Source organism: Enhydra lutris, unplaced genomic scaffold, assembly GCF_002288905.1.
Source record: "Enhydra lutris kenyoni isolate GAN:26980312 unplaced genomic scaffold, ASM228890v2 scaffoldscaffold17, whole genome shotgun sequence".
Lineage (NCBI taxonomy): Eukaryota > Metazoa > Chordata > Mammalia > Carnivora > Mustelidae > Enhydra > Enhydra lutris.
The window spans coordinates 49,494,777-49,519,554 of NW_019154101.1; the positions used below are offsets into that span (position 1 = coordinate 49,494,777).

Genomic DNA, 24,778 nt, shown 5'->3' on the forward strand with positions numbered 1-24,778 from the left:
TAAAAATAGAAATACCATATGATCTACAATTCCACTTTTGGGTATTTATCCAAAGAAAATGAAAATGCTAATTTGAGAAGACATCTGCACGTCCATGTTCATTGCAACATTATTTTTAATAGCTAAGATATGGAAACAACCTACATGTCTAATAGCAGATGAATGAATAAAGAAAATGTAATTTTGTGTATATATGTGTGTATACATAAATAGTTCAGTCATACAAACGTAAAATCTTGCCATTTGTGATAACATGGGTGGACCTTATGGGCATTATGCTCAGTGAAATAAGTCAGAGAAAGACACTGTGCGATCATTCTTAGATGTAGAATCTAAATAAATAAATGGGGATGTTATGAACAGCATGGTGACTATAGTTAATGCTGTATTGCATAAAAGTTGCTGAGAGTAAATCTTAACAGTTCTCATCACAAGAAAAAAATTTTGGTGATAGATGTTAACTGGACTTATTGTGGTGATCATTTTGCATTTATATACACAAATATCTAATCATGTTGTATATGTGAAACTAACATAATGACACCCCAATTTTTTAAGAAAATGCTTTTCATGGATGCTGCTACTTCCATCACCGTTGTATTTCTCAAGTCTTTAGTGAAAGGAGAGTCAGTGACAGGTCTTCTTGGGAGACTTTAGATCACCAGGATTAAAATGGTTTGATTGCACATGACAAATGTGGAGTGTGACAAATGTTGGAGTGGTCCAACATTCCTATCACTGTAATCTTTGAATTCTTTTACAGTATTTCAAGGAACGCCTGCATTCTCAATTTCATTTAATGTGGGCCACTATTAAGTCTACATTTCAGTCAACTAATTGAACCAACAAGTAGAACGACTTTTAGCTGCTCAAGGCAACACATGGAAGCCAGAATCTGTGGCAAGTGCACCCCTATCAATTCTACCAATCCAAAATTGCACTTCTCCTTTCTCAGTACATTTTCAGTATCCCATACATTTTCCCTCAGGTTTTGTCAATATAATTTAAAAAGTCAAGAATTCTTTTGGTGGGATTCCCTTTCTAACTATATCCACCACAGCTCCTCTATGGAATCTGATGTTTAGTGTATGGAGGTAATGAAGAATAATGTGGGAAGAGTGGGAGGTAAACTGAGGGAGCTTAATACAGGATTTCCAAGCAAGGCAGTTAACAACCTCCTTAGACAGGAAGAGCACCCACTTTGATGAGCAAGGGAGGACATGTCCATTCTTCCAGTTTGCTTAGGGGGTGAGGGGTTTCCTGGGATACAGGACTTTCAGTATTCAAACCTGGGTTATTGTTTACACTAGCTTAGGGTATCACATGTCTTCCAAATCCCCCTACCCACAAATCTCCATTCCAAATCAAGGTCCTACTGTTTCTGATCAATATTCTTAAATACAAGACCTGGTAAAAGCTGCGAATGCAATTCCTGGTGGAATCTGGCAACCAGGAGGATCAAGAATTATCTTGTTATCAATTATTTCAGCCTTACAGCTAGCAAGATAGAAAATATTCTTTTGGTAAAAACATAGGCAATTTCTAGTTTTTATACTATGCCTTGAACTGAGGCTGTAAGCCTTTGAGCCTGTATTATCTCTTTCTTAATGAAAGCATCTCTGTAGAAGCAACCACCTCTTCCCACAGTCCTGGATTTCTTCCCCCTTTACACTGTTTGATGGCAGCAGCCATTTGCCAGCCTAAACCTTCCCATCCTCGGATAATGCATTCCATCCATTTTTTGCTTCATGTTTTTGTTTTTGAGGTCCCAAAGATATTTTGCTACATTAATTTTTATTAACTTTATATTTTTACTATTTATATTTAGCTCTTTAACCTATCTGAGGTGTCCCTTTTTATGTGATGTAAGGTAGGGTTCTAGTTTGTTTTTTTTTTTTTTAAGATTTTATTTATTTATTTGACAGAGAGAAATCACAAGTAGGCAGAGAAGCAGGCAGAGAGAGAGGAGGAAGCAGGCTCCCTGCTGAGCAGAAAGCCCGACGTGGGGCTCGAACCCAGGACCTGGGATCATGACCTGAGCCGAAGGCAGCGGCTTAACCCACTGAGCCACCCAGGCGCCCCAAGGTAGGGTTCTAGTTTTAATTTTCTCCATGTGGGAGGCCAATCTTCCCAATTCTTTTATGAAACAACCTATATTCCTTTTATCTGTTGATTTTTGTGCTACCTTTGTAATTCACATAATCAAGGGGTCTGTGAGCTTCCATGACTTTGATGTATATGAAAATATCTGGATTTTGGAGGTTAGTATAAGGTAATGTAAAATATTTCATTAATATTTTAATATCAGTTATGTATTGAAATGATATCCTGAAGATGTCAGTGTACATAAAATGATAACATGGATTCTACCTGCTGCTTCTTTTTATGAGGCCACTAGAAATTACACAAGTAGCTCACTTCCTTTTTCTGTTGGGCGAGACTACTCTACACTGCCCTCTAGTGAAGACAGAGTAGACTATGAAGCAGGATTAAACATGGATTTAGAGCCCACCTCCTTCACTTATCAGCTCTGTGGACTTGGTAGGTTCCTTCAAATACCTGCTTTGTATGGAACTTGTAGGGACTACAGGAAACAGAATACAGTAAATACAGCAAATACAGTAAATCCATACAGAAGACTTGAAACCTGGTAAGTAATCATCCAATGCTTATTTCATTATCTTTCTCTGAGAATAAGAAAGTAGTTCATTTATCGCAGTATACAGCAAGTATGACAACACATGCATTAAATGAAGGTCATGCTGAAATTTTTGAATAGTTTTAAAATGTATACCCTGTCATGGTATAATGCTGAGATGCAGCATTATCATTTTAAAATATAACAATATTTTAAGGGAAAAAGACAATAATAATTTTATTCATTCACTTTTTCTATGCTTTAATCAATCTTTTGCATAAGTAATACATTTAGTTAGAGCTACAAGACAACATGAAACAGACAAGAAATCAGCATTCTGGATCTTTTCAAACTATATTGAGGAAACTCTTCACTAAATGTTACTTTCAGAAATACTCCCACCCCTTCTATTCACACCTAAAACAATCTGCGTAACCATCAACCTTCAAGAAATCATTTTATACTATAGTTTTTCCTTGAATATCATCTTACACTTTTTAAAAGCTTTACTTCAAACACAAAATCCTTCAAATAGTTCTACAAATAAATAGCAAATAGCAAATAGCAAAAAGGAGGTCTAAAATGTTATTGCACCTGAGCTTAAGGATTTAAAATTGTTTCCGTTTGTTTAATATTAATTTCTGGGCTATTAACTACTGACAGTAATTAGAATATCTCAATACCTGATGCCAAAAATTTCTGATGTTGGGGGAACTGGTTACAAAGTTTCCTCCAAACTCAGAGTGAGCTCCTCATTACCTGAGCTAATCAAGGAAACACGAGGGCAGCTCACTCATGTGGGAACCCAGCTTGTCTGGGAACCGTGCTTTCACTCCTGACTCTGGAATTCTCTGCCCTAAGAGGTCGGCTCCACAGGCAGCCCTTTCTCAAGGAGATTATCTGCTCCCTCAACTCAGCTCTTCCCACGGCTATGCTGAACTGAGAATACCAACCTCGGGACGGGGACCACTACCTGCCAGTGCCTGGCAGCAACAATGCAGGGGACAGGATTCAGTCAGCGGCAGAAGAAAGGTGCTTTCAGAAGGGATTTCTGACTGAGGACCAAGGTGATAAGAATATGTAACAATGGAGCAAGAATATTAAAATCTAAGGCTGCACAAGGCATTGTAAACAACAGTGATCTTTCTTAGAAATGCTGGAGTTCGGTTGAGCTAAAAGAACTATTGTAATCTAGGACTGGAATAAAAATACCTGAGAAGTTATTTTTCTCTAGGCAACAAAGTAAGTGCTGTTTCTGTTTTTAGCAAAAGTTCACCTATGCCTAAATTCATTATTCTTTATTAAAAAAAAAAGTAGATTTTTAATGAAACAGTCAACAAAAGAACTATGGATTTTAATGTTGAGTATATCAATTTATTACTATTTTGGTCTTTCCATTAGTTCCCTATATAAAAATGGTGTGTTTCTCAGTAGTAGGTACAATAGCTTTTAAAGAGAACTTGGGCAAAATAATTAAGAGAGAAACCATAAATAACAAGAAAGTAAATGAAGCAAAATTATCTAGTGTGATGTTTACCCTAAAGTATATTAATATCCTTCCATGAACTTTTATTGTTAAAGTAAAATTCTTAGTCTAATGAGTTATTATAAAAGATCCCAATCTTTAAAAATTATGAAACACTTTAAGATCTCATTAACAGAATTAGAAATGTCAGTTATTATGCTACTGGTCAAGTTTGGTCTGTATTTTCTGGGCCTCTTTAGGCCAAGAATAACAATCAGGTAGAATCTGGTCATAATCAGTATTATACATCTGAGAGCGGACAAAGTCTTCCTTGTTTGAGGGTTCAGGATAAACTGTGGCTGTCTTTTCTTGGTAAGCATCTTTCACAATCTAGGAATAAAAAAAGAATATTAATTACTTTAATGAACAGAGTTGATGGTGAGCACATGTCAGTTTTTAATCTGTTTCAAAAAATTCATGTCTGTTTAAAAAATTAAGTTAGATTATAATAAAAGCACACATACACAAAGGAGGTCTAAAATGAAAATGCAATTTTAAGTCATACAGCAGGAGGAAAATATGATATAAACAATGTAAAGCAAGCATAGAAGAGATGTATCAAATGTGATCATAACGGGTCTTCACAGATAACCCAGTGGTGAAAGTCTCCACAGGATCTGAATGATAATTAACTTGAACTAAAGGTATTTATTCCTGCTTAGTTTGAACTCAACGTGCAGTTTCAACAATCCCTATGCTGAACACAGCCTCCTACAAAATGTCCTTATTCATCCCTGCTCACCTAAGCAGAGGACTCTGCGGTCAGTTTCAATGCTCCTCGCCAGGATCACAGAATCTTTCCCTGTCCTGCTGTCACACTCGCCATTCTGGTCCCGGGTCTGGGGAACCCTTACTGCAGGCTTTCTTCGTTCATGGCTGCACCATACGATGACATACTTTTCCTAACACTACCTAGGTCCACGTGGTCGCACATTATGCCTTTATTCCTTTCTTTAACAAACAAAACCCCTTTCTCTCCTAGTTCCCACAAGGCAATTTCAAACCTTCCTCTGTCAAATCTGCATTTGACTGTTACCAATGGAATGAGAACATTCTAGCTAATCAGAGAAAACAATCTCTATTTCCCCTTGGAACAACTCAAACTATGTCCTCTGTATCGTTAAACCTTCACTCTTCCTTCCTTTGAAAAGAATGGATTCTCCTTGTTGTCAAAATTAATCACTCTATACGTGTCTTTAATTCACCCCAGTTGTTTAAAAAAAAAAAGGCAATCCCTGGGAGCTATTTGTATAATAGAGTTATTTGGATAAGTCTGATTTTGAAGATTATTGGAATGATTAAGTATCTCTTCTCAATGCAAAATTATGCATTTGTGAAAAATTATGGTTACAAAGACTGTGCCATATTATGGAGAAATGTTTGCGAAAAACATTAAATAGATATATACACCATGATTAGGACGACATTAGCAAAGAAAGTCACACAAAAGAAAAAAGATTTGAGTTGAATACAAACAATAAAACGGCTTACGTTAGAAAAATAGAGTATTGGGTAGTTTCTTCTCTTTTTCCCAAAGTATCTATAGTGTGTTGTTATTACTTTTTAACAGCCTTTTTGAGGTATAATTCACTGACTACAAAATCCAAACATTTTAAGTGCACAATTAAATTATTTTTAAATGGGCAGAGTTGTGCAACTGTTACCACACTCAGCTTCCGAACATCTCCATTACCCCGGGGGGCCTCTGGTGCTTTTTGCAATGGCTGCATTGAGTTTATGATGAAACGCATTGTTGCATTCCTTGACATAGACTGTGTTCCCTCCTCTTTCTGCTCCCAGGACACACTGTATCATGATCTCCTCTCTCAGTGAGGTCTTCACTCTCTCCTTGTCAATGTCAGACTCTGCAAGAGCAGCTTGGATTCTCCTGTTTTCCTCATTCTCCCCAGACTTAACTTCTGTGCTACTGAAATCGCTTTTGTAAAAGGTTCTGGTAACTTCGTACGCACTAAAAGTTCACCCGGGTTTCTCACTACCACAGCTGTGTCTATTGTAATTTCCACTACCATCGTGACACTGTGTCTTATCTAATTTCTGACACACTGCTTCGTTCTGAGTCTGTTAAAATCCTGACTTCTCATCACTGGCTTCTTGCCTCTGTCTTCTGGACAGAGTGACAAACCATGTTCTATTCTTGATTCTTGCCTGTCTATACTTGCTGTCTTGGTCGCCCCAACCACTCCTGGCCCTTCCCCCATAACCATACGGAAATACTGCCCACACCTTTATATCTAGTGTCTCTTTAAGCTTCAGTCATTTCCATCAACTTGCTGGAACTGTAGGGATTGTATACGAATGTGCCCTGAAACCTCAAGCCTGTGGTCCCCTTAGCCTAACTTCCTCCTTCGACTTAATTCTTTGTCTTGACTTCCCAGTTTCTGTCTCTGCACTCTGCATTTTCCCATTATTCTAGGTATAATATCTGAGTCTTTCTGAACTCCCCCTGAGGCTCAGAAAAGGATGCTTTTGTACTTTCTACTCCAATCATAAGCTAACACCTTCTCATTTAAATCTTCAAATTGAACTTAACATGATAATGTGTTGTCCGGGACATTAACAATCCAAACTCCTTAAAAACTAGGAGATATAAATAGTAGAAAATAGGATACTCTTTTGTGGAATCATAATCAAGCAGATCATCTATAGTTTGAAGTATTATGTGTTTTTTTTTTTAAAGATTTTATTTAGTTATTTGACAGACAGAGATCACAAGTAGGCAGAGAGGCAGGCAGAGAGAGAGAGAGGAAGGGAAGCAGGCACCCTGCTGAGCAGAGAGCCCGATGTGGGGCTCGATCCCAGGACCCTGAGACCATGACCTGAGCCGACGGCAGAGGCTTAGCCCACTGAGCCACCCAGGCGCCCCTATTATGTGGTTTTTGAAGCATGCTCCCTCCCTCAGTCAATGAGACAAATAATGGTATGGGAGTCCTAAATATGGTATTGCTTTGATAAATTTGTTAATGGTTTTGATTTTCAACCAAAAGCAATTTTGCTCCTGAGGCGACACCTGGCAATGTCTGGAGACATTTTTGGTTGTCACAACGGGGCAGAGGCTGCTGGCATCTAGTGGGTAGAGGCCAGATGTGCTAAACATTCCATAACATCCAGGATAACCCCCACAACGGAGTCATCCAGCCAATATGTGCATAGTGCTGAGGTTGAGAAACCCCAGTTTAATCATAAAACATACAAACATAAACATTACGGGCTGACCTCTGCCACCCAAAATTCATCTGTACTAATCCCCAGTACCCCAGAGTGTGATTCTCTTTGGAGATAGGGCCTTTGAAGAGGTAATTAAATTAAATTGAAGCTGGTCGGTGGGCCCGGACCCAAACTGAGTAGTGATCTTACAGGAAGGGTATGTCTCTCGTACCAAGAGAACCAGGGATGTTTGTAACAAAGAAAAGGCGGCACGAGGACAGTGAGGAGGCAGTCATCTACAAGCCAAGGAGAGAGCCCTCCGAGAAAATCCAGCCTCCAATCCCCCATCCCAGATTTCTAGCCTTCAAACTCTTGTTTGAGCCATTGGGTCTATGGCTTTTGTTATGGCAACCCTAGTAGGCTAACACATTTATGCAGCAAAAAAAAAGGTCAATTTCTCACTCATCTCAATTAAAGAAAATTTCTCTGAGTTTAGGTTCTTCTTGGCTAATTGTTCCAACAGCTCATCTGTCAGCCCAAAAGCTTTGTTTGCCCTCATTGTTTTGCGTCCCCCACCCGACCCTGCCCTCCCCAGTATTATCAGTTGTGATCTTGAAGATGCTGTAAGTAAAGGCTACATCGACAAGACAGGGGACTCGGGATCTAAATATTACTCTACCACATCTGCAGTATTTTGGACTCTATCACAAATGTGATAGGGAAAACAATAAGCAGAAAAAAAAAAAGATGAGTGGGGAAACCTAACTGAAATGAAACCCTACTAACTTATTTAGATTATGGAAGAGAAAAGGAATGATAGGGCAATTAATGATTCAGCCCAATTTGTCAATTCCTAGGGATGAAGTGTAGTTACTAGACTCTGCTGAAGCATTGTGTCTCATTTCTCTGACAAAATAAGCTGATACAAATGTAAATCTCAAGGTGTAAGGGCCTATTCAGCCAGAGCGGCCCCACCCCGGTTGAACAGCCATTTTGTTGTTTTATGCTGTAAAACGTAAATGGATCCTGACCCCCCCCACCACCAACCGGGGAACTTACTTAAAAGCAAGTCAGGGAAACCAGTCCCAGGTAACAAAGCCCAAATACAAGGGTGGGTCAGGTCAGGTGGAGATAACAGCCCACATGCCCGGATGAGTCCGGCCAGGTGGAGACATCCAATCAGTGGCGGGGAGCATACTGTCTCCCTAGTTACCAAGGAGTATGGGCCCCACCCTTTGGGAGCCTTTTGGGCGCCAATTCTGACCAAGGTGATAGGCTAGTTCAAATATCTACTAGACTAAATTGTAATTCAATTGGTCACTTATGTGTGACCTAGCATGACTGTGCAGCTTTCTCTGTGTGTTACAATTTCACTGGCCACCTGTGCGTGGCCAGACCCAACCACATGGCCTTTGCTCTATAAAAGTTAGTCTGGAAAGCAGGGAGGGGTCGCCCTCTCTGTAAGGGGTGGCCCCGACCAGTCTGTTTGACGGTCGGTTTGATTCTTGATGCTTGGCACGAAATAAAGTTTTGCTTGACCTTCGCTTTGTATCAGTCTCGCTCCTTTAACCATGGACCCATTATTTGGGGACCCAACAAAGGAAGCACCTAAAAATGCATATTTAGCAATAGAAGGAAGGAAACATAATGAGACCTGAACAAGAGTGGTTTTACCTTTGCTGCGATTTTCAGAGAAACATCTCTAATGGTGTTCAAAGGAGGATAAAGCCGGCCTTCTTCCAAGTGTTTATCTGATACTTCCTGGGCTATAACCTTTCGAAAAAAGAAAGACAAAACATGTTTTACTTAAGTGTAAGTAAATGAATGGTCACATGTGGTGATGTATAGATGTGGGTCACATTAATGTGATCATCTAATTTCGTCTCTCCCTTTGTCAGGGGTAAAGCTGACTCCAGAGAGACTTAGGGATTGGTGGGATCACATCATTAGTAAAGATGGGAATGGACTCTGCATTGTCTCTTACTCTAGTTCCTTTTCTACTGTGCCATGAAGTGCTGGAGGCTTTTCCTTCTCATATAGTAGGGGAACGTGGGGAGAGGGTCAAGGAAGGCAGAGAAGGATGACAGAGGGGAGGGAAAAGGACCCTGACAGTACAAGAGGGAAGGGGGCCAAGGCTGATCATGCTGCTTCTCCTGGCTCACATATTCCTTTTTTAAGTTAACTAATTAATTAATTTACTTTTAAATTCAATTAATTAACATATAATGTATTCTTGGTTTCAGAGGTAGACTTCAGTGATTCATCAGTCTTAAATAACATACCCAGTGCTCATTACATCACGTGTCCTCCTTAATGTCCATCATCCAGTGACTCCATCCCTCCACCTCCCTCCCCTCCAGCAGCCCTCAGTTTGTTGCCTATGATTAAGAGTCTCTTATGGTTTGTCTTGCTCTCCAATTTTGTCTTGTTCTATTTTTTCCTCTCTTCCTATACTCTGGCACAAGAGGTAGAGCAGGAGGCTAAGAAAGCCATGTTGGAGTCACACTCAAAGAGGATTTCGATTTACCCAGATTCTGAATTATCCAAATCACCCAACTGGCCTCAGCATTTGGTATCCCCAGACCTTTCCCTTTTTCTAAATCAAATGGCATATACTTAAACATTTGCTAAGAGAGTAGATCTTGCAGTAAGTGTTCTTATCTCCCTCTCTCAAGCTCTCTCTCTCTCTCTCTCTCTCTCTCACACACACACACCACACAAAATAATAATAAAGAGAATAGGGAATGGCTTTCAGTGGTGATGGATATATTATTTATGGCATACATTTTGGTGATCATTTCACAGGTATATATAATTTATCTCCAAACTTATCAAGTTGTATAATTAAATATGTATTGCTTTTTGTAAGTCAATTATACCTCAATAAAATATATTTTTTAATGAGAGGGATTGACATTAGATGCCTCCTGATGGGATGCACTGAGAAGGATGCCATTATTAGGCATTTAGTACTCCTAACAAAACCGCATACCTTGAATTCAATCATGAGGAAACAATTAGATAAACCCAAAATGAGGAACATTGTAAAAAACAACTGGCCTGTATGTTCCAAAATGTCAGCACCGTAAAGGAAAGACTGAAAAATTCTTGCAGATTAAAGGATTAGTTTAGAGGCTATAAAGGCCTTTTTTTGTGGATAATTGGCAAAATTTGATTCTGGACTGTGCATTAGATAATAATATTATATCAGTGTTAAAGTTCCTAAATTGAAAGATGGTGCAGAGATCACATTAAAAAAAAAATGTCCTCAAATATCTAGGGATAAAGGGACGTAATATTGTAAGTTGCTCTCAAATGGTTCAACAATAAAGTTCTATATGCTAAGTTCTTTGCTAAAGCTTCTAGGGCACAGAGGTAGACTCAGCAACCTTGAAGTTCCCTCCAGCTCTAAATTTTTGATTAGGTATTTCAATGGGCAAGTCTAAACCAGTGGGTCTATTATTTAATAGACCTGAGGATGCAGAGAGGAAGGAGAAAACCTTACTCGTTTGAAACATTTTGAATAATCACACACTTATTTTTCTGTATTTCTTAATATGTTTTAGATTATTTTAATCATGAAATTATTTCTCCAATTGTTTATTCCATCAGCAAGTATGAAAGACATGAGTGAGCATAACACCAAGAGAGGTTAAAAAAGCAGTTCCTGCCTTTGAGAAACTTACAATTTAGTGAAGGAGAAAGAAAATGTTGAGATAGGAAAGCCTAGGCTAAAGGTGAAATGTGAGTGTTAAACGAAATCCAGAGGAACACTGGAGGGAGCTTGCCTATGGGACTGAAGGAGAACTAGGAGTTAGACCAACAGGGAAGGGGTGGGCCCTCCAGAAAGAAGATTCAGATGGAAGGCAGAGATATATGAGCTGGACTCAGTCAGCCCCGTGTGTCCTGATCAGGAGAGAGGGGTCCATAAAGACAATAAGGATTGGAGCACAGTCAATGCCAAATTAAGGAGTTCTGGTGAAATCCTATGGGTGACTGAGGACGTCTGAGCAAGGATATTTAGGCAGGGGTGTGGGGTGAAGGAGAGCAAGATGAAGTTACTAGTATAACTGTTGTTTGATCAATATAACATCACATATTATGCAAAATATTAAAAAGTATAATTATATTGACACAAGTTGATCATAAAGAATTTTATAATAAAGACACTGTTTAACTCATTTATTTCTTGCCTTTGAAACAGGATGTTGAGTAAAACTTTTTCTTTGCCCCAGATTTGGTGATCAGGGCCCCCAGCTCTAGTGCAAAGAGGATGAAGTATTTGACATTATAATGAAGCCACCAAATCAGTGGGGACTGTCACCTCCCTCAGAACCTAAGAGGGGGTGGAATCATGCCACCCCCACAAACACAGCAAGCCCTTCCCAGATGCTGATATGGGGAGGATCAGGGACAGTCGCTTGAACCACGATCTGGCCTAGTGGCTAATGCAGTGGCTTCCCCCCCTTCTTGGCTGCATGCTGTCTCCTCTTGAAGGCTTGAGGTGACTTCAAGAAGGAGGCACTGGCATTCTGTTCCCTACTCAGCCTGAGCAGTTACAGACATGCATATATAAGTAGAGGTGAAGAGAACGGGGAGGGGGCTTGCTGGGGAGCAGCTTGTACCCCTGGAAGGCATGTGCTTCCACGGCTGAGTGACCACTGCAGAGGACAATCCAACAGGCTGGGAAAGCCAAAGGAGGGGAGGGAGGCTGAGCTGGAGCCCAATCTCTCAGGTCATGCCCCAGAGTGTCCTTTAAACTCCTGTATACATGCCCCACAAGAAAGTGAGATGCTGGCCCCTGCCTCAAATGGCCTGATGGCCTAACAAAGTGGAGAGTTAATAAAAGACATGTTTACCCTCTTCCACACCCCTCTTTCCTGTTTCCAATACATTTGAGGGAATAGGCCTTGATGAGAAGGGGGAGAAGGTTTTTCAGAGCCTGGCCACACTCTTTCCCCCAAGCCCCTCATGGTGCTGGGGTGGGGGGCCAGTAAAAGCGAAGGGGACCCTCTGCCAGATGCTGCTGCAGGCTTCTTGTACTGGAGAGAGAGGACACGATATCTGAACTGGATACAAATTCTGAACCAGACAGATGTTTAATCCTTGTTCCTTGTTCACTGAGGTATCCCCAGCACCCAGAATAACGCCTAGCACATAGTGGTACTTAATTAATACTCGTTAAAAGTATGAGTGGATCGAAACAGAACTGAATGTTAATGAGATGCCATTAAGAGAAAGAAGAGAAAGACTTGATAAAGAATTATTCCAAACAACGAGTGGGACAAAATAAAACCATTTTATGTTGATTCCCCATTGAATATAGGCTGCTTACAAAATCTTGTTACTTTTTGTTTTTCTATAAAGGATTTTTAGCAGATTTAAATCAGGTAGCATTTCTTCGATGTTAAAGCAAAAACTTGAGTGGGGATCCAGTATTGTTATTTAACCGGCAAGAGAAAAAAAATGAGTAGCTCGATCTTGAAAGGATAGATTAGCACAGTGGTTGAAAGCTCAGGCTCTGATGGGAAGTAGGTCCATATTCAAATTCTAGCAATTTGAATTGAATTCAGGCAAGTTAATTAACCTTTCTAAGCCTAGTTTCTTCTTTGGTGATATAAGACTAGTAATAATTCCTAATTCAGGGGATTAAATGAAATCAACACCAGTAAAGAATTTACCACATTGTCTGGGAAAGTAAGTGTTCAATCAAATTAGCTATTTCACTTTAAAAAAAAACAGATGGCGACCAGCATGGCAGAATGGAAAGTAAAATAGCTTTTAGGGTCAGATCTAGCTCTACAACATACTGCTAGCTTATTAGCTTTTTGATTTGGAGGCAAGTTATATAACCAACCAACTGCAAATTATTTCTAGGAGATAATATATATAATGCTCCTCTCACCATTGGCATATTGCTGGTATCCAACAACATTGTTTCTTCTCAAGAATGGTACACAGTATCATTTTAAAGAGATTGAGGACAGTTAGAAGATGGCTGAGTCAAGAAGAATCAGTGTAAATCTTTGCTTTCCATGGATGCCTGTCATACAGAGAGGGAGCCAAGAAACTGTGGAACAGAGTCAAGCAGCAACAGGTGACAATGGGAAGCCTACTGTTAGGAACCAAACCACTAAAATGGAAGGGACTGACTTGGGGAAAAGGAGAGAGTTTACAAGAGTCTTAGTGTCACTCTCACCTATTAGCTCATTCACTCAAAAATTATTTGGGGCTCTTGATATGCCATTAGTGTGTCTCTAACCACACTGGGTGCACTTTCAAATGATTTCTCTTCGTTTCATTTTGGCAATGTTACAGCAGATGGATTTTCAATTGTCCAGTGACTGAAATGAATCCATTTCCTCCAGATGCTATTGTCTATGGGGGTCATCTCTAGTGTCCTCTGGACAGACATCAGGAAGGGGGTGGGATGAGGCAAGTGCTGAGCAGATGGCTCAGGAGGAGTAGTGTGAGGGTAGGAGACAGAGGCTTGCATCTCAGGTGTGGACAGGAGGTGCAAAGTCTGTTCCCAGGCTGCTGTACAGACAACGCAGGGCCAGGAGGGCTAACCCAGTGGAGAACTAAGTGCTCTTATCAGAGTCCAGAAGGCTGCCAGAGTACCAGGAAAGCCAGAAATCTCTTTGTGTAATAAAAATGCTCAGAAAATCTTCAGGATTGATACTGATCCATGCAATTTCTAGTTCCATAAGAGACCCAACTACTATTCCAGCAATAATCCTAAATTAATAAATTTTGGGTTGCCAAACAAAAAGATTCACCTAGATCTCCTACTTGTAAACTTTGTTAACTACAAAATATAATCTAGACAAGGACTTCCCTCTTTGGGCCCTCTAGCAGTGAGCATCTGGGGTGTTGCATTTATTCTTCTTGCTAAGATATATAACTAGTTCTATTTAGCTCCATTCAGTAAGTATTTACTAAGTTTCTAGTATGTGCTTTAGCATTGTGCTAGGTGCTAACGGTGTTTTGAAAGAAGTATATGAAAGACTGTCTTTAAAGAAGATAATTTACAATGTAATTATAAGGCAACACTTAACTGTTTCAAACATAAAGCTCTCAAGAGCATAATACAAGTAGAAATTAAACTCAATGTCAAAGTGTTTGATAAAGACAGCCATGGCTAAGGAAAAAGATCAAGATGAGCCACAGTGGTCACAGAAGGATTCAGGTGTGAGATGGGACCTAAGCAGAGGATAGGCTTTGATAGGTGAAAAATAGTTCTCAGAGTTTTCCAGGCAGGATAATAGAGCAGTTATACAGGTGTATGTATGCACACTGTGTTTGAAGCTTTGGGATGAGTAGAATGGAAGAATGTCAGGCTTTTCTAAGCTTTAGTGTCTCCTTAGAAAAGGGTGTTACTAATAGCAATGCAAATATTGAGGGTGAGAGAGGGTGAGAAGGTTTTATGCATCTTGTGTTTAAGGAGCAGGTCATTTCTGTGAAAATATCCATCAGGTAACTGGAGACATGGGAAAAGATAAAACCAGAGATACATAGATTTGGCCACTTTTAGAATTAAGATAACTGAAACAAAAGAATGGATGAGATCCCCGAAAGCATAACAAAAAGGAAAGAAAAAAGGACCCAAAAAAAGGACAAAAAAAAAAAAAAGAATGATAGAAAAATGCTCTTAGTTAAAAGGGACAGGAAAGAATACAAACAATGAGGTGGTATGAAAATCAGGAATGTTGTGTTGAAGCCTGAGAGAAAATCAGGGGAAAGGCCAAAATGATTTCGCCAGAGAGATCACTATCTATGATAAGAACAAAACTATAGACATTACTTTTTTTTTTTCTTCAACGTTTTTATGTAGTAATTATTACTTTGCCTGGATAGAAAATAAAAGAATTTTTTTTCATGAACCTTGTCACTAGATGGTGCTGGAGTTATTTAGGAAAGCAAACATAGGCTACAATGAGTAAAAGATCTTTTCCCCCCTTTGATGTGACAGTTCCATAGAACAACAATTACATTTTCTTTAATGTATAAACAGCTTTCAAAATCTTTCTGAGTAATTAGACATCTACTTATGTTTAACAAGATTTTTGAGTTAAATAAACTCTGAGACATCAGCTGTCATGCTTTTAGCACAGTGAAGAGAAAGAAAGGAGCCGAACATTATAGCCTTCAGACACCTGTTCTCACAGAATGAGGACAATTGCTAAGCACTGGGATTATAATCCTTGGATCACATCAATAGCGTAAGATTCTTTATCTATATTCCTAGAGTTCCCCTTCAAACAGAAAGAACAGCATGTTTGCAAGATGAAAATACTTGAATTTTAATCAATTTTTATTTAATTCAGTTTAGTTATAATGTTGTACCGTGGTTTAATTTTAGAGGAAATTCAAATTTCTCATTCCTGAATTGCATCCTGTTCAAACATGGTATCAACCAGATGAACATTCTGATTATCAAAAGCGCATGATTTTACAAATATTTGCCCGATCATTGTACCATCGCCCTGAAGCTTGGGGGGTAAGGGGAAGTGATGGGAACCTGAAGGTTATCGTACCTCTTGTGCCTTAAGTAATAAAGTCTTTGGTCTCTGACTCAAGGCTTTTGTGCCAACATCTATGAAACTGTGGCAAGAGAACTTGTTATCTTGCAGCTAGGATAAATTTTAGATCCTTCAGTTCCTAGGAGTAGCTTAATATTCCCTATTGGGTCTGCTGTGTGATATTCTGAGAATCTTTCCTGAAGGTCCACACTCAAATACACATCTGTCTTTTTATGACTTAATAAACACTAATTCCCTGTTTTAATTTTCTTGCTGCTTAAAATATTAGTTTCTATTTTCTGCCCTGAACCTCAGTGATAAATACTTTTTCACTATGCCAAATAAGACTTTCATTTTCAACCTTCAAACTGTTGTTATTGAGGAAGTTTTGGAGAAATGCAAATACTTACCATTTCATTATGATGTGGAAACGATATTTTTAATTGTGTCACTACTGTCACAGAATTCGATTGGAAGTGTGAAGACAAAAAAGGGTTCCTCATAAGAGATCAGAACAGTTTTCTACCTTCTATTTAGTGACTCAGTATGAACCAGCTACCCACCCTTTATTGTTCACTAGGAGAGATTTTCTTCCCCTTTTGACTTTGTACCTTATAGGGAGGGAGCTGAGAAGTTATATAAAGAAATCATTAAACCGCCTACACTGAGCTCATCTGGTGTTATACAGCCTTGGTGAACGTAGAGTATTTTTTTTTAAGATTTTATTTATTTATTTGATAAACAGAGATCACAAATAGGCAGAGAAGCAGGCAGAGAGAGAGGAGGAAGCAGGCTCCCCGCTGAGCAGAGAGCCCGATGCGGGGCTCAATCCCAGGACCCTGGGATCATGACCTCAGCCAAAGGCAGAGGCAGAGGCTTTAACCCACTGAGCCACCCAGGCGCCCCGAACAGAGTATTTTACAATACCTCAGCCGTTGTGAGAAAAATCTTATCCGTGATATGTCTCAGTCCACAAGCCACGACACCAAGAGCCACTCCAGGAAACACATAGGAATTGTTTCCTTGGCCAGGATACAGGGTCCATCCATTTGGAAGAGTGACTGGATCAAAAGGACTGCCACTGGCAAAGATCCCACGCCCCTACAACACAGACACACAACTAACTTTAAAAAGAAGCGTGATATTTTAAAACGAAGGTATCATAACAGAACTATTCCATAGTTAAAGTACTGAGTGCTTAAAAGAAGACTAATTTTCATTGACTCTCTAATAAGTCCGGGCAAGTTTTTATGATGTTTGCAGTAAGTTCTGGAGTGGATGATTATTTCTGTTCTCTGTCTCACTCTCCTCAGAGAAGTGTGCAAAGCACAGGATACCCTGAGATCACCACTCTCTTCTCTGCAGGGGTCCAACTCGTAAGCCTAGCAACCATTTCTATAGGGGCTTCAGATTATAGACTTCTGAGGATAAAAAAAAATTGATAGGTTAACATTAGAGCATTGGGAAGAATGACATTTTAGGTTAGAGTTTAAGGATCTACACATTTCAACATAATCACTGGGACAAATTTTATGTTTTCCTATGTTGTAAAGAATTATATAGAAAATCATGTAGGAAACAAACTCCTTGGCACAAATGGAATAAGCAAATAAAAGGAAGGTTAGATTATCAATAATTGTCAAAAGTTGTCATATTTTCTCTAATCAGCATATTTTGTCACACTGTTTTGGAGAAACCTCATGTATCGCACACTCCAGATGGCAGTGACTTAGGGCTTTCCAGGTGCTGCAATTCCATACTGCTAATCACAAAGGAAGAGGGGCATCTGGGTGGCCCCGTCAGTTAAACATCCAGCTCTTGCTTTCAGCTCAGGTCATGATCTCAAGGTTGCGAGATCGAACCCCATGATGGTCCTGCACTGGGTATGGAGTCTGCTTGGGATTCTCTCTGTCCCTCTCCCCTTCCCGACCACTCACGTATTCTCTCTCTCCCTCTCTCAAAAAAAAGGAAGACACTGATCTGCAAAGATGAGGGTGGAAATATAGCTGAGAACAGTCAGGCTTCTAAAGAAGGTATAGGAAACCCTTGACAAATAAAATATCACAATCTAAGAAATCTATTTGAGAAGTCCACAGCACCAAATCCCCAAGACATCATCTAAATGATCACAGGCTGGGCTGTAACTTTCACCCCTATTTAGAGTCTAAATCCATTAAAATGTTAATAGTATTAATTTAATATTCATTTTTAACAAAGACCATAATATACCTTTTGTATATAGGTAAAGTTGTATGATTCAACCTTCATTAGGGTATAAAAAGATGAAAACATATAAGAAAGGTGTTTGCAATCTTTAGATAAGCTATCTAGCTGATCTCCCGCTACCTGAAGTAGTCTCAGCCTGCTACTTCTCCGCCATCTTGACTCCCAAGTAGCGAAAATATATAAGAAAGAAAACAAATTCTCATCTAGATGTTTGTAGAACACTTACATTTTAGAGAACATTAGGTTCTGTTTTCAGACAAGTCTGATACCTTTTGCTCTGTTTAGCAGATAAAATATTTTATTAAAAGAAACTCTAATATAGCTTATTACTTGATATATAGATTATATATCTTCAAAAAACTGTATCTGAGAAAAAGACCTATAACATTATCTCTCTTCCTGCCTTCAGTGCCTGCCTACTCTTTTAGAATCATCATTTTAGGGAGGAACGACATTCAATAAATGACAGCTAAGCACTCTTATGTATGTGGATTGTTAATATGGGGAAGAAAATCTCTCTATACTATGTTGGATTATAGTTTTTCAGGATTCAGTAATCTTTCTGTATTTTATATTTTTAACCTTTCCTGTGGTTAACCTCACCTCACCTGTGCCTGAATCTCTACTCGTCTTTGCTTGTGCCCTTTGGCTGAACCAGTATTTAAATTTTTAGCCTCAAAATGACTTTCAATTTTATTTCCTTTTTTTAAAATAACATAGAACATTAAGTAAGAGGATAAGAAAGAGTTTAGACCCTTTATATTAGACACATTCAGATTTAAAACTACAATTATATAAATTTGGTTAATTGTGTTTGTGTCTATTATTGGTGAGTCTCCAAATTCTTCACACCTACTGAGATATATGGCAAAATCACTACATAAACACTTATTTATTATATGCCTACTATGTGCAATGCACCATGCTAAAATTTTATTGCCCAGAGGAATTTGTTTTCCCTTGTAAAGACTTAAGGACTACCTAGGTGATGCCCTGCAAATTCCCCAGTCTAGAGATGGGTTGAAAATTAAAATTACTGAGGAGACTGAATGCCATCTCAAATAAGAAAGATAAACAACAGAGTAGCTCCTTGCCAACAATTTCAATAATTCTAGTACTGAGCATTTAAGGTTATAATATTAAAGAAGCAGGGCCATCAAGTACTAATTTGTGCAGTGACTTAACTTTATGTCATGTTTACCTTCTCCAGTTCATTTTGGATTTATTTCCAAAATAAATGTGCTAGATATATATGACTCAACCACTATTTTGTGGTAATGACATTTTCAAGTCTTTAAAAGGAAGAAAGCTCTTGTCAACCTATCAGTCAAGTATATATTAATACAAACATAGTATAAAATAAGCTATTTTTTAAGAAACAGTGAAGTACTGAAGCTCTGAGGACTCCTATCGCAACCCGGCTGGATGTCAAAATGGCCGCCCAAATGTACCATCCATGGTGTCCAATTCAAACCCAGGATTTAGCAAAGCAAAAATAAAACTGTGGTTTTATACTGTATGCTTCAATGTTCAGAAATAGCTCGTTGAGAGTTATTTTCATAAGCATCTAGAATCAAACTTTTTCCTTTTTAGCTTTTGTACTTCAATCTTAGATACTTCCAAATCACTTGAGGAAAACTGTCAAATAAACACTGCAAAGTTTATTTTGTTTTACCAAAGAGGAGGATTTGTACAACAACATTCTAGAAAAGGAAATAGCTCTTATCCATTCTGAGTTGTTCACTTTTCTTTCAATCTTGGCTGTTTCATTTTTAAAGATTAAGTGGTAAGAAACTTAGATATCCTTGGCTCCCCTACAAGGAATAAGAATTAGGTTATTAAAATATCAGTCTGCACCAGCACTGGCGGAGCTGGGGGATGGGGAGGGGAGGGTAGAAATAAGTTATACTTTTGCTTTACCTTGGTTAGTTTATAGCACTGCTCTGCAGTACATTCTGCTTTGCTAGTTGGATTACTCAAAGCAAAAATAATAGGCCGTTCATTGAAGGCAGCCATATCTTTGAGAATCTGTTCTGAGAATGCACCACCAATTGCAGCAACTCCTAATGTAGAAACGAGAAACCAATGAATAGACTACCATTGGTTAATTAATCTAAGAAGTCCCTGCCCTCAAAACAATGAGACATGTCAGGTCACTTTCTAATAGATCCTAAACAAAATACAGAATATTTACATTAAAGTGACAAAAAAGAGGTAAGTTTGTTCATGCCAATGATCTTTAGGGTTACAAATCTGTAAGTATCTATACGAAAAACCAGATATAATATTCAGTTCATAATACATTGAGTTAGTGATCCATTCACTAGGTATTTTGATTACAAACATTTATATTAGGAAATTAAAATGTGGCTAGTATATGTTATCTCTGTATGAACAATTCTATGAGTATATTCTAGTCTCTGAGGCTATAAAGTAATTATGCTTTATAAACCAGTGCTAACATTTAAGATAATCATTCAATTCAATTGTAAAATTTAAGTATTATTCAGTGAAAGAATCCTAACAGAAGAATAAAGCAATTAGCATAATAGAAATGGAAAAAAAAATATTCCAAATATAGTATTTTATAAAAAATAGCAATAAAGGCTTATTACAGTTTCTGTTATAGAGTATTTGCTTTTATTATGATCAATATCATTATTCTCGATACTGTGACCTGTTTCACAAGAGCTTCTAGGAATGAAGTATGATACAAAGTAAAGACTAACTTTATATATACACAAAATAAGGCATAAAGTTTTATAACTATGGCTGAGTTTTTTAGCCACATTAAATTTGACTATATTAAAGATCTTATGTGCACATGCACTATGTAAGCTCCTGTGTTAAGTGCTATGAGGAATATAAATACAGTTCCTGTCTTCAAGGAGGGTCCAGTTGGATAATTCTTTGTTGGGGGGGCAGGGCTTTCCTGTGTATTGTAGGATATTGAGCAGCACCCCCTAGTCTCTATCCGCTAGATGTCAGTAGCCCTCACCACCTTACCTTCAACCCCTCCAAAGTTGTGACAACCAAAAACATCTCCAGACAATGCCAAATGTTTCTTTGGGCACAAAAATCACTCCCATTTGAGAACCACTGTCTATCTGGAGTAATCAAGCCTGGTGAAGAGCTGATTATGCCAAGGATCGAGAGGTTGACCGAGTTAGCAGAGGGGGCCCCCACTTGGGCTGGAATTGGTAAGACTGAGAAGGCGGTACATACTAAATTTACAAATCTAGGTGTCCCTGGGGTACTAATGATTCAGTGAATGTGTAATTGTGTTGGTGAATTCCAAATGTCAAAATCTCAAAGAAGTTAAATTATACCTTAAAAATCAGTAGGAAAATGAATCAGGCCAAAATGGGGTCAGGGTGGGCTTTACTGCAAAGAGGGAGAAGTTTACCTATGAGGGCAGTTGGTTTTATTTCTTGAACAATGGCTTCCAGGTTCTTCATTTCTTCATGTTCATGGGCAAATTCCTCCTTCTCTTGTGTTAGGGCAGCTCTTCCCTAAGTAAAGCAAATAAAAAGAAATGTTAAATCTGCCAAACATATGTGAGCCAAAGAAATGTCAGAATATTATACATATTACTGGTATTTGGACTTATTAACATCTTCATGTACCATGTGTTATAGCTGTTCTTACACTCTCTTTTCCAATTATCAGAGTATTCTTTCATTCAGTTTTCAACAGATACTGTGTCTCAGAAAATGTTTTAGGCAATGGGGATGTAACAGTGAAAAAACTTAAGTGTTTCCCTTTCTGGACTATTATTTAATATTAAAAATCTTCATTCTACAGACATTCGTGAAAAACCAGCACTAACAAATGGCAATGTGCAATGTCATTTAAATATCATTTACTAAACATTACTTGTGTTAAATAACAGTCTCCTAGAATGCAGAGCTGGCTTCGGCCACAGTACTTCCAAATTGTGTACCATTGAGTAAAAATAGAACTTGATGCCGTATTTATACCATAGTTTGATTTTTCTGAATAAGAATTAGCTTTGCATATTTTTATCTTAATGTTTTATTTACAAATGTGTCATGTATTATATCTAGGAAACATCTGGTTATAATTTTCTAGCTGCAAATTTTTAGGATTTTGACTTAAAATAATAAAGCCCCGCCTAATGTTACATGGAGCTTTAAGACTTACAAGTTGTTGTCATGTATTTCATATGATCCCCTCAACAATTTTAAGAAGCAGGGCAACTACAGGGTGCCTGGGTGGCTTGGTCAGTTGAGAGTCAGACTCTTGACTTTGGCTCAGGTCATGATCTCAGGGTCGTGAGATGGAGCCCCTTCTGGGCTCCGCGCTCAGTGGGGAGTCTGCTTGGGATTCTTTCCCTTTGCCGCCGCCCCCACCCCAGCCCTGCCTCCGCCATGCTTGCAGGCATGTGCACTCTCACTCTCTCTCTCTCAAATAAATAAATCTTGAAGGAAAAAAAAAGGAAGGAGTAGGGCAAGTAATTAGAGTCATTTTACATGAGGAGACGGAGGCTCTGAGATGTTAAGGGACTTGCCCAGGGCAGATGCTGAAACTCAGTCTTTCCAATAATACATGTAGCACAGTATAGTCCTGGAGAAAAAGCTTTACAAATGGTATGTTTGTTTTGGTACATTTGTTCTTAAATGGTATATGTCCGATTGCTTATAAATTGTTACCCCTGAAGATGGTACAAATTTCTTGTTTTGAAAGGTTATGACCATTTTATTTCTGTTTTTAAAGATTTATTTATTTTAGAGAGAGAGAGTGTGTGTGAGCAGAGGGAGGGGCAGAGGGAAGAGGCAGAAAGAGAAGCAGACTCCCCACTGAGGGGTCCCCATGCGGATCCCACACCCTGAGGATCATAACCTGAGCCGAAATGAAGAGCTGGATGCTTACCCAACTGAGCCCCTCAGATGCCCTTATTTCTGTTTTTAAAATACACGTGGAGTCTGCTTGGGATTCTTTCCCACTTCTTCTCCCTCAACCTTTGCCCCTCCCCCTGCGCATTCTCCCTCCCTACAAGAAATAAATTTTTAGAATCTTAAAAAAAAAAAAGTACTTAGGATTATGCCAGGTTTTACTTTCTGTGTGTGTTTGTGTGTGTGTGCGTGCGCGTGTACCAGTTTTTAACAAGAGTTCAATGTTAGTTGCAGTCATAATTAAAATTATTGCAAAGATAATATTTTATTTTGTGTGTATGTCATTTTTTTTCTAATCTATTCATTCATCTATTAATGGACACTTGGGTTGCTTCCTGTCTTGGCTACTGTAAATAACACTGCAGTGAACATGGGCATACAGGTATCTTTTCTAGTTAGTGTTAAGATTATTTTTCAGTGTCTCAGAAGAAACTGTTAGATAAATAACCTCTTAGAACTAAGAAATGACTAATGATGATAACTATAAGAAATGTACCAAAGTTATAGCTGTTGGAATTATGACTCTTTTTCTTCTTCACAGTAATTTTAATCATTATGTTATATACCTGAAACTGACACAAAATGATACGTCAATTATATATCAATAAAAAAACTTACTTCATTCAGAACAAAATTTGAAGCTTACTGTTTCATATTCACTTGAGAGAACATTCTAGTCTCCAGTAATATTAAATTGAGTACAGTTAGGTCACATTCATTCATCTTGTTCATTAAGAAAAAGTCAAAAGCATCAAGTAAATTCAGTTTCCACTTTTATTAGGAAGCATCAAATTGTTCAGTAAAACCTATTATCATAGGCTTTTCAGAATTAGTCGTAGGTCCAACAACCAATAGGTTATGCAAACCTAGACTGATTTCATGAGTAAACACTAAATATTCTCAGTTTTTCTTTTGTATTTATGAGATGTGATTTTTTATTTATTTATTTATTTATTTTATTTATTTGACAGAGAGATCATAGGCAGGCAGAGAGGCAGGCAGAGAGAGGAGGAAGCAAGCTCCCTGCTGAGCAGAGAGCCCGATGCGGGACTCGATCCAAGGACCCTGAGATCGTGACCTGAGCCGAAGGCAGAGGCTTAACCCACTGAGCCACCCAGGCGCCCCAAGACATGACTTTTTTAAAAATTCCCTTTTAATAATATAAAGAAATGTACGACAATACTGAAATCTTTACAATTCTCACCAAATTGCAGGGAGGGGCTACCCGGTGCTCTTATCCTCATCTCTCTTAGCTTCTCAGCCAGGAAATCTATTTCATTTACATATCTCAATTACAGAGATTAATTCAATATTATCCTAATATATAAACAAAGTCCAGGTTTAATGATGATTTATTAGTCACAAATGAAAAAAACAAAACAAAACAGGCATTTGGGAGTACCTCAGAACTCCCTCCAAATATTTTGATAATTCAGACTTTGACTCAGGTCCCAATTCCTCATCATCCATTTCCTGTGTCAGTGTTCTTTGCATTGTAACTTGACAGTTCCTTCCACAAAAGGCAGTTATACTTTCCAAGCCCTGGTCTTTGGACTTGAACATGCAATTTCTTTGGTCAATAAAATGGATGCTGAAATGAGAGTGTGCCAATTCCAAGCTTAGGCCTTAAGAGTAATTGTTGTTTCTGCTTATTCTCTCATGCCTTTGCTATTTGTGCTTTAAAAGTATATCACCTGGCTAGCTGTCTGGTTCATCGAGGATGAAAACCTTGTGAAAAAGACCTGCACCCAACGTATGACTTAGAGCCACCCGGCCATCGTTATCA

The 24,778-nt window shown here is 38.5% G+C and overlaps 1 protein-coding gene across 1 annotated transcript in view; it reads right to left on the reverse strand.

The window, feature by feature from the left end:
• Positions 1 to 3,485: 3,485 nt before the first annotated feature.
• The window catches only part of LOC111147573 (malic enzyme 1), a 181,688-nt gene continuing 160,395 nt past the window's right edge, over positions 3,486 to 24,778 (reverse strand). Inside the window, exons 10-14 of the mRNA XM_022503681.1 lie at positions 21,483 to 21,588; positions 19,997 to 20,139; positions 16,778 to 16,951; positions 9,003 to 9,101; positions 3,486 to 4,493 (exon numbers count right to left, since the gene is read on the reverse strand). Coding sequence (XP_022359389.1) covers positions 4,323 to 4,493; positions 9,003 to 9,101; positions 16,778 to 16,951; positions 19,997 to 20,139; positions 21,483 to 21,588 — 693 coding nt within the window. The 3' untranslated portion in view covers positions 3,486 to 4,322. The remainder of the gene's footprint in view (positions 4,494 to 9,002; positions 9,102 to 16,777; positions 16,952 to 19,996; positions 20,140 to 21,482; positions 21,589 to 24,778) is intronic.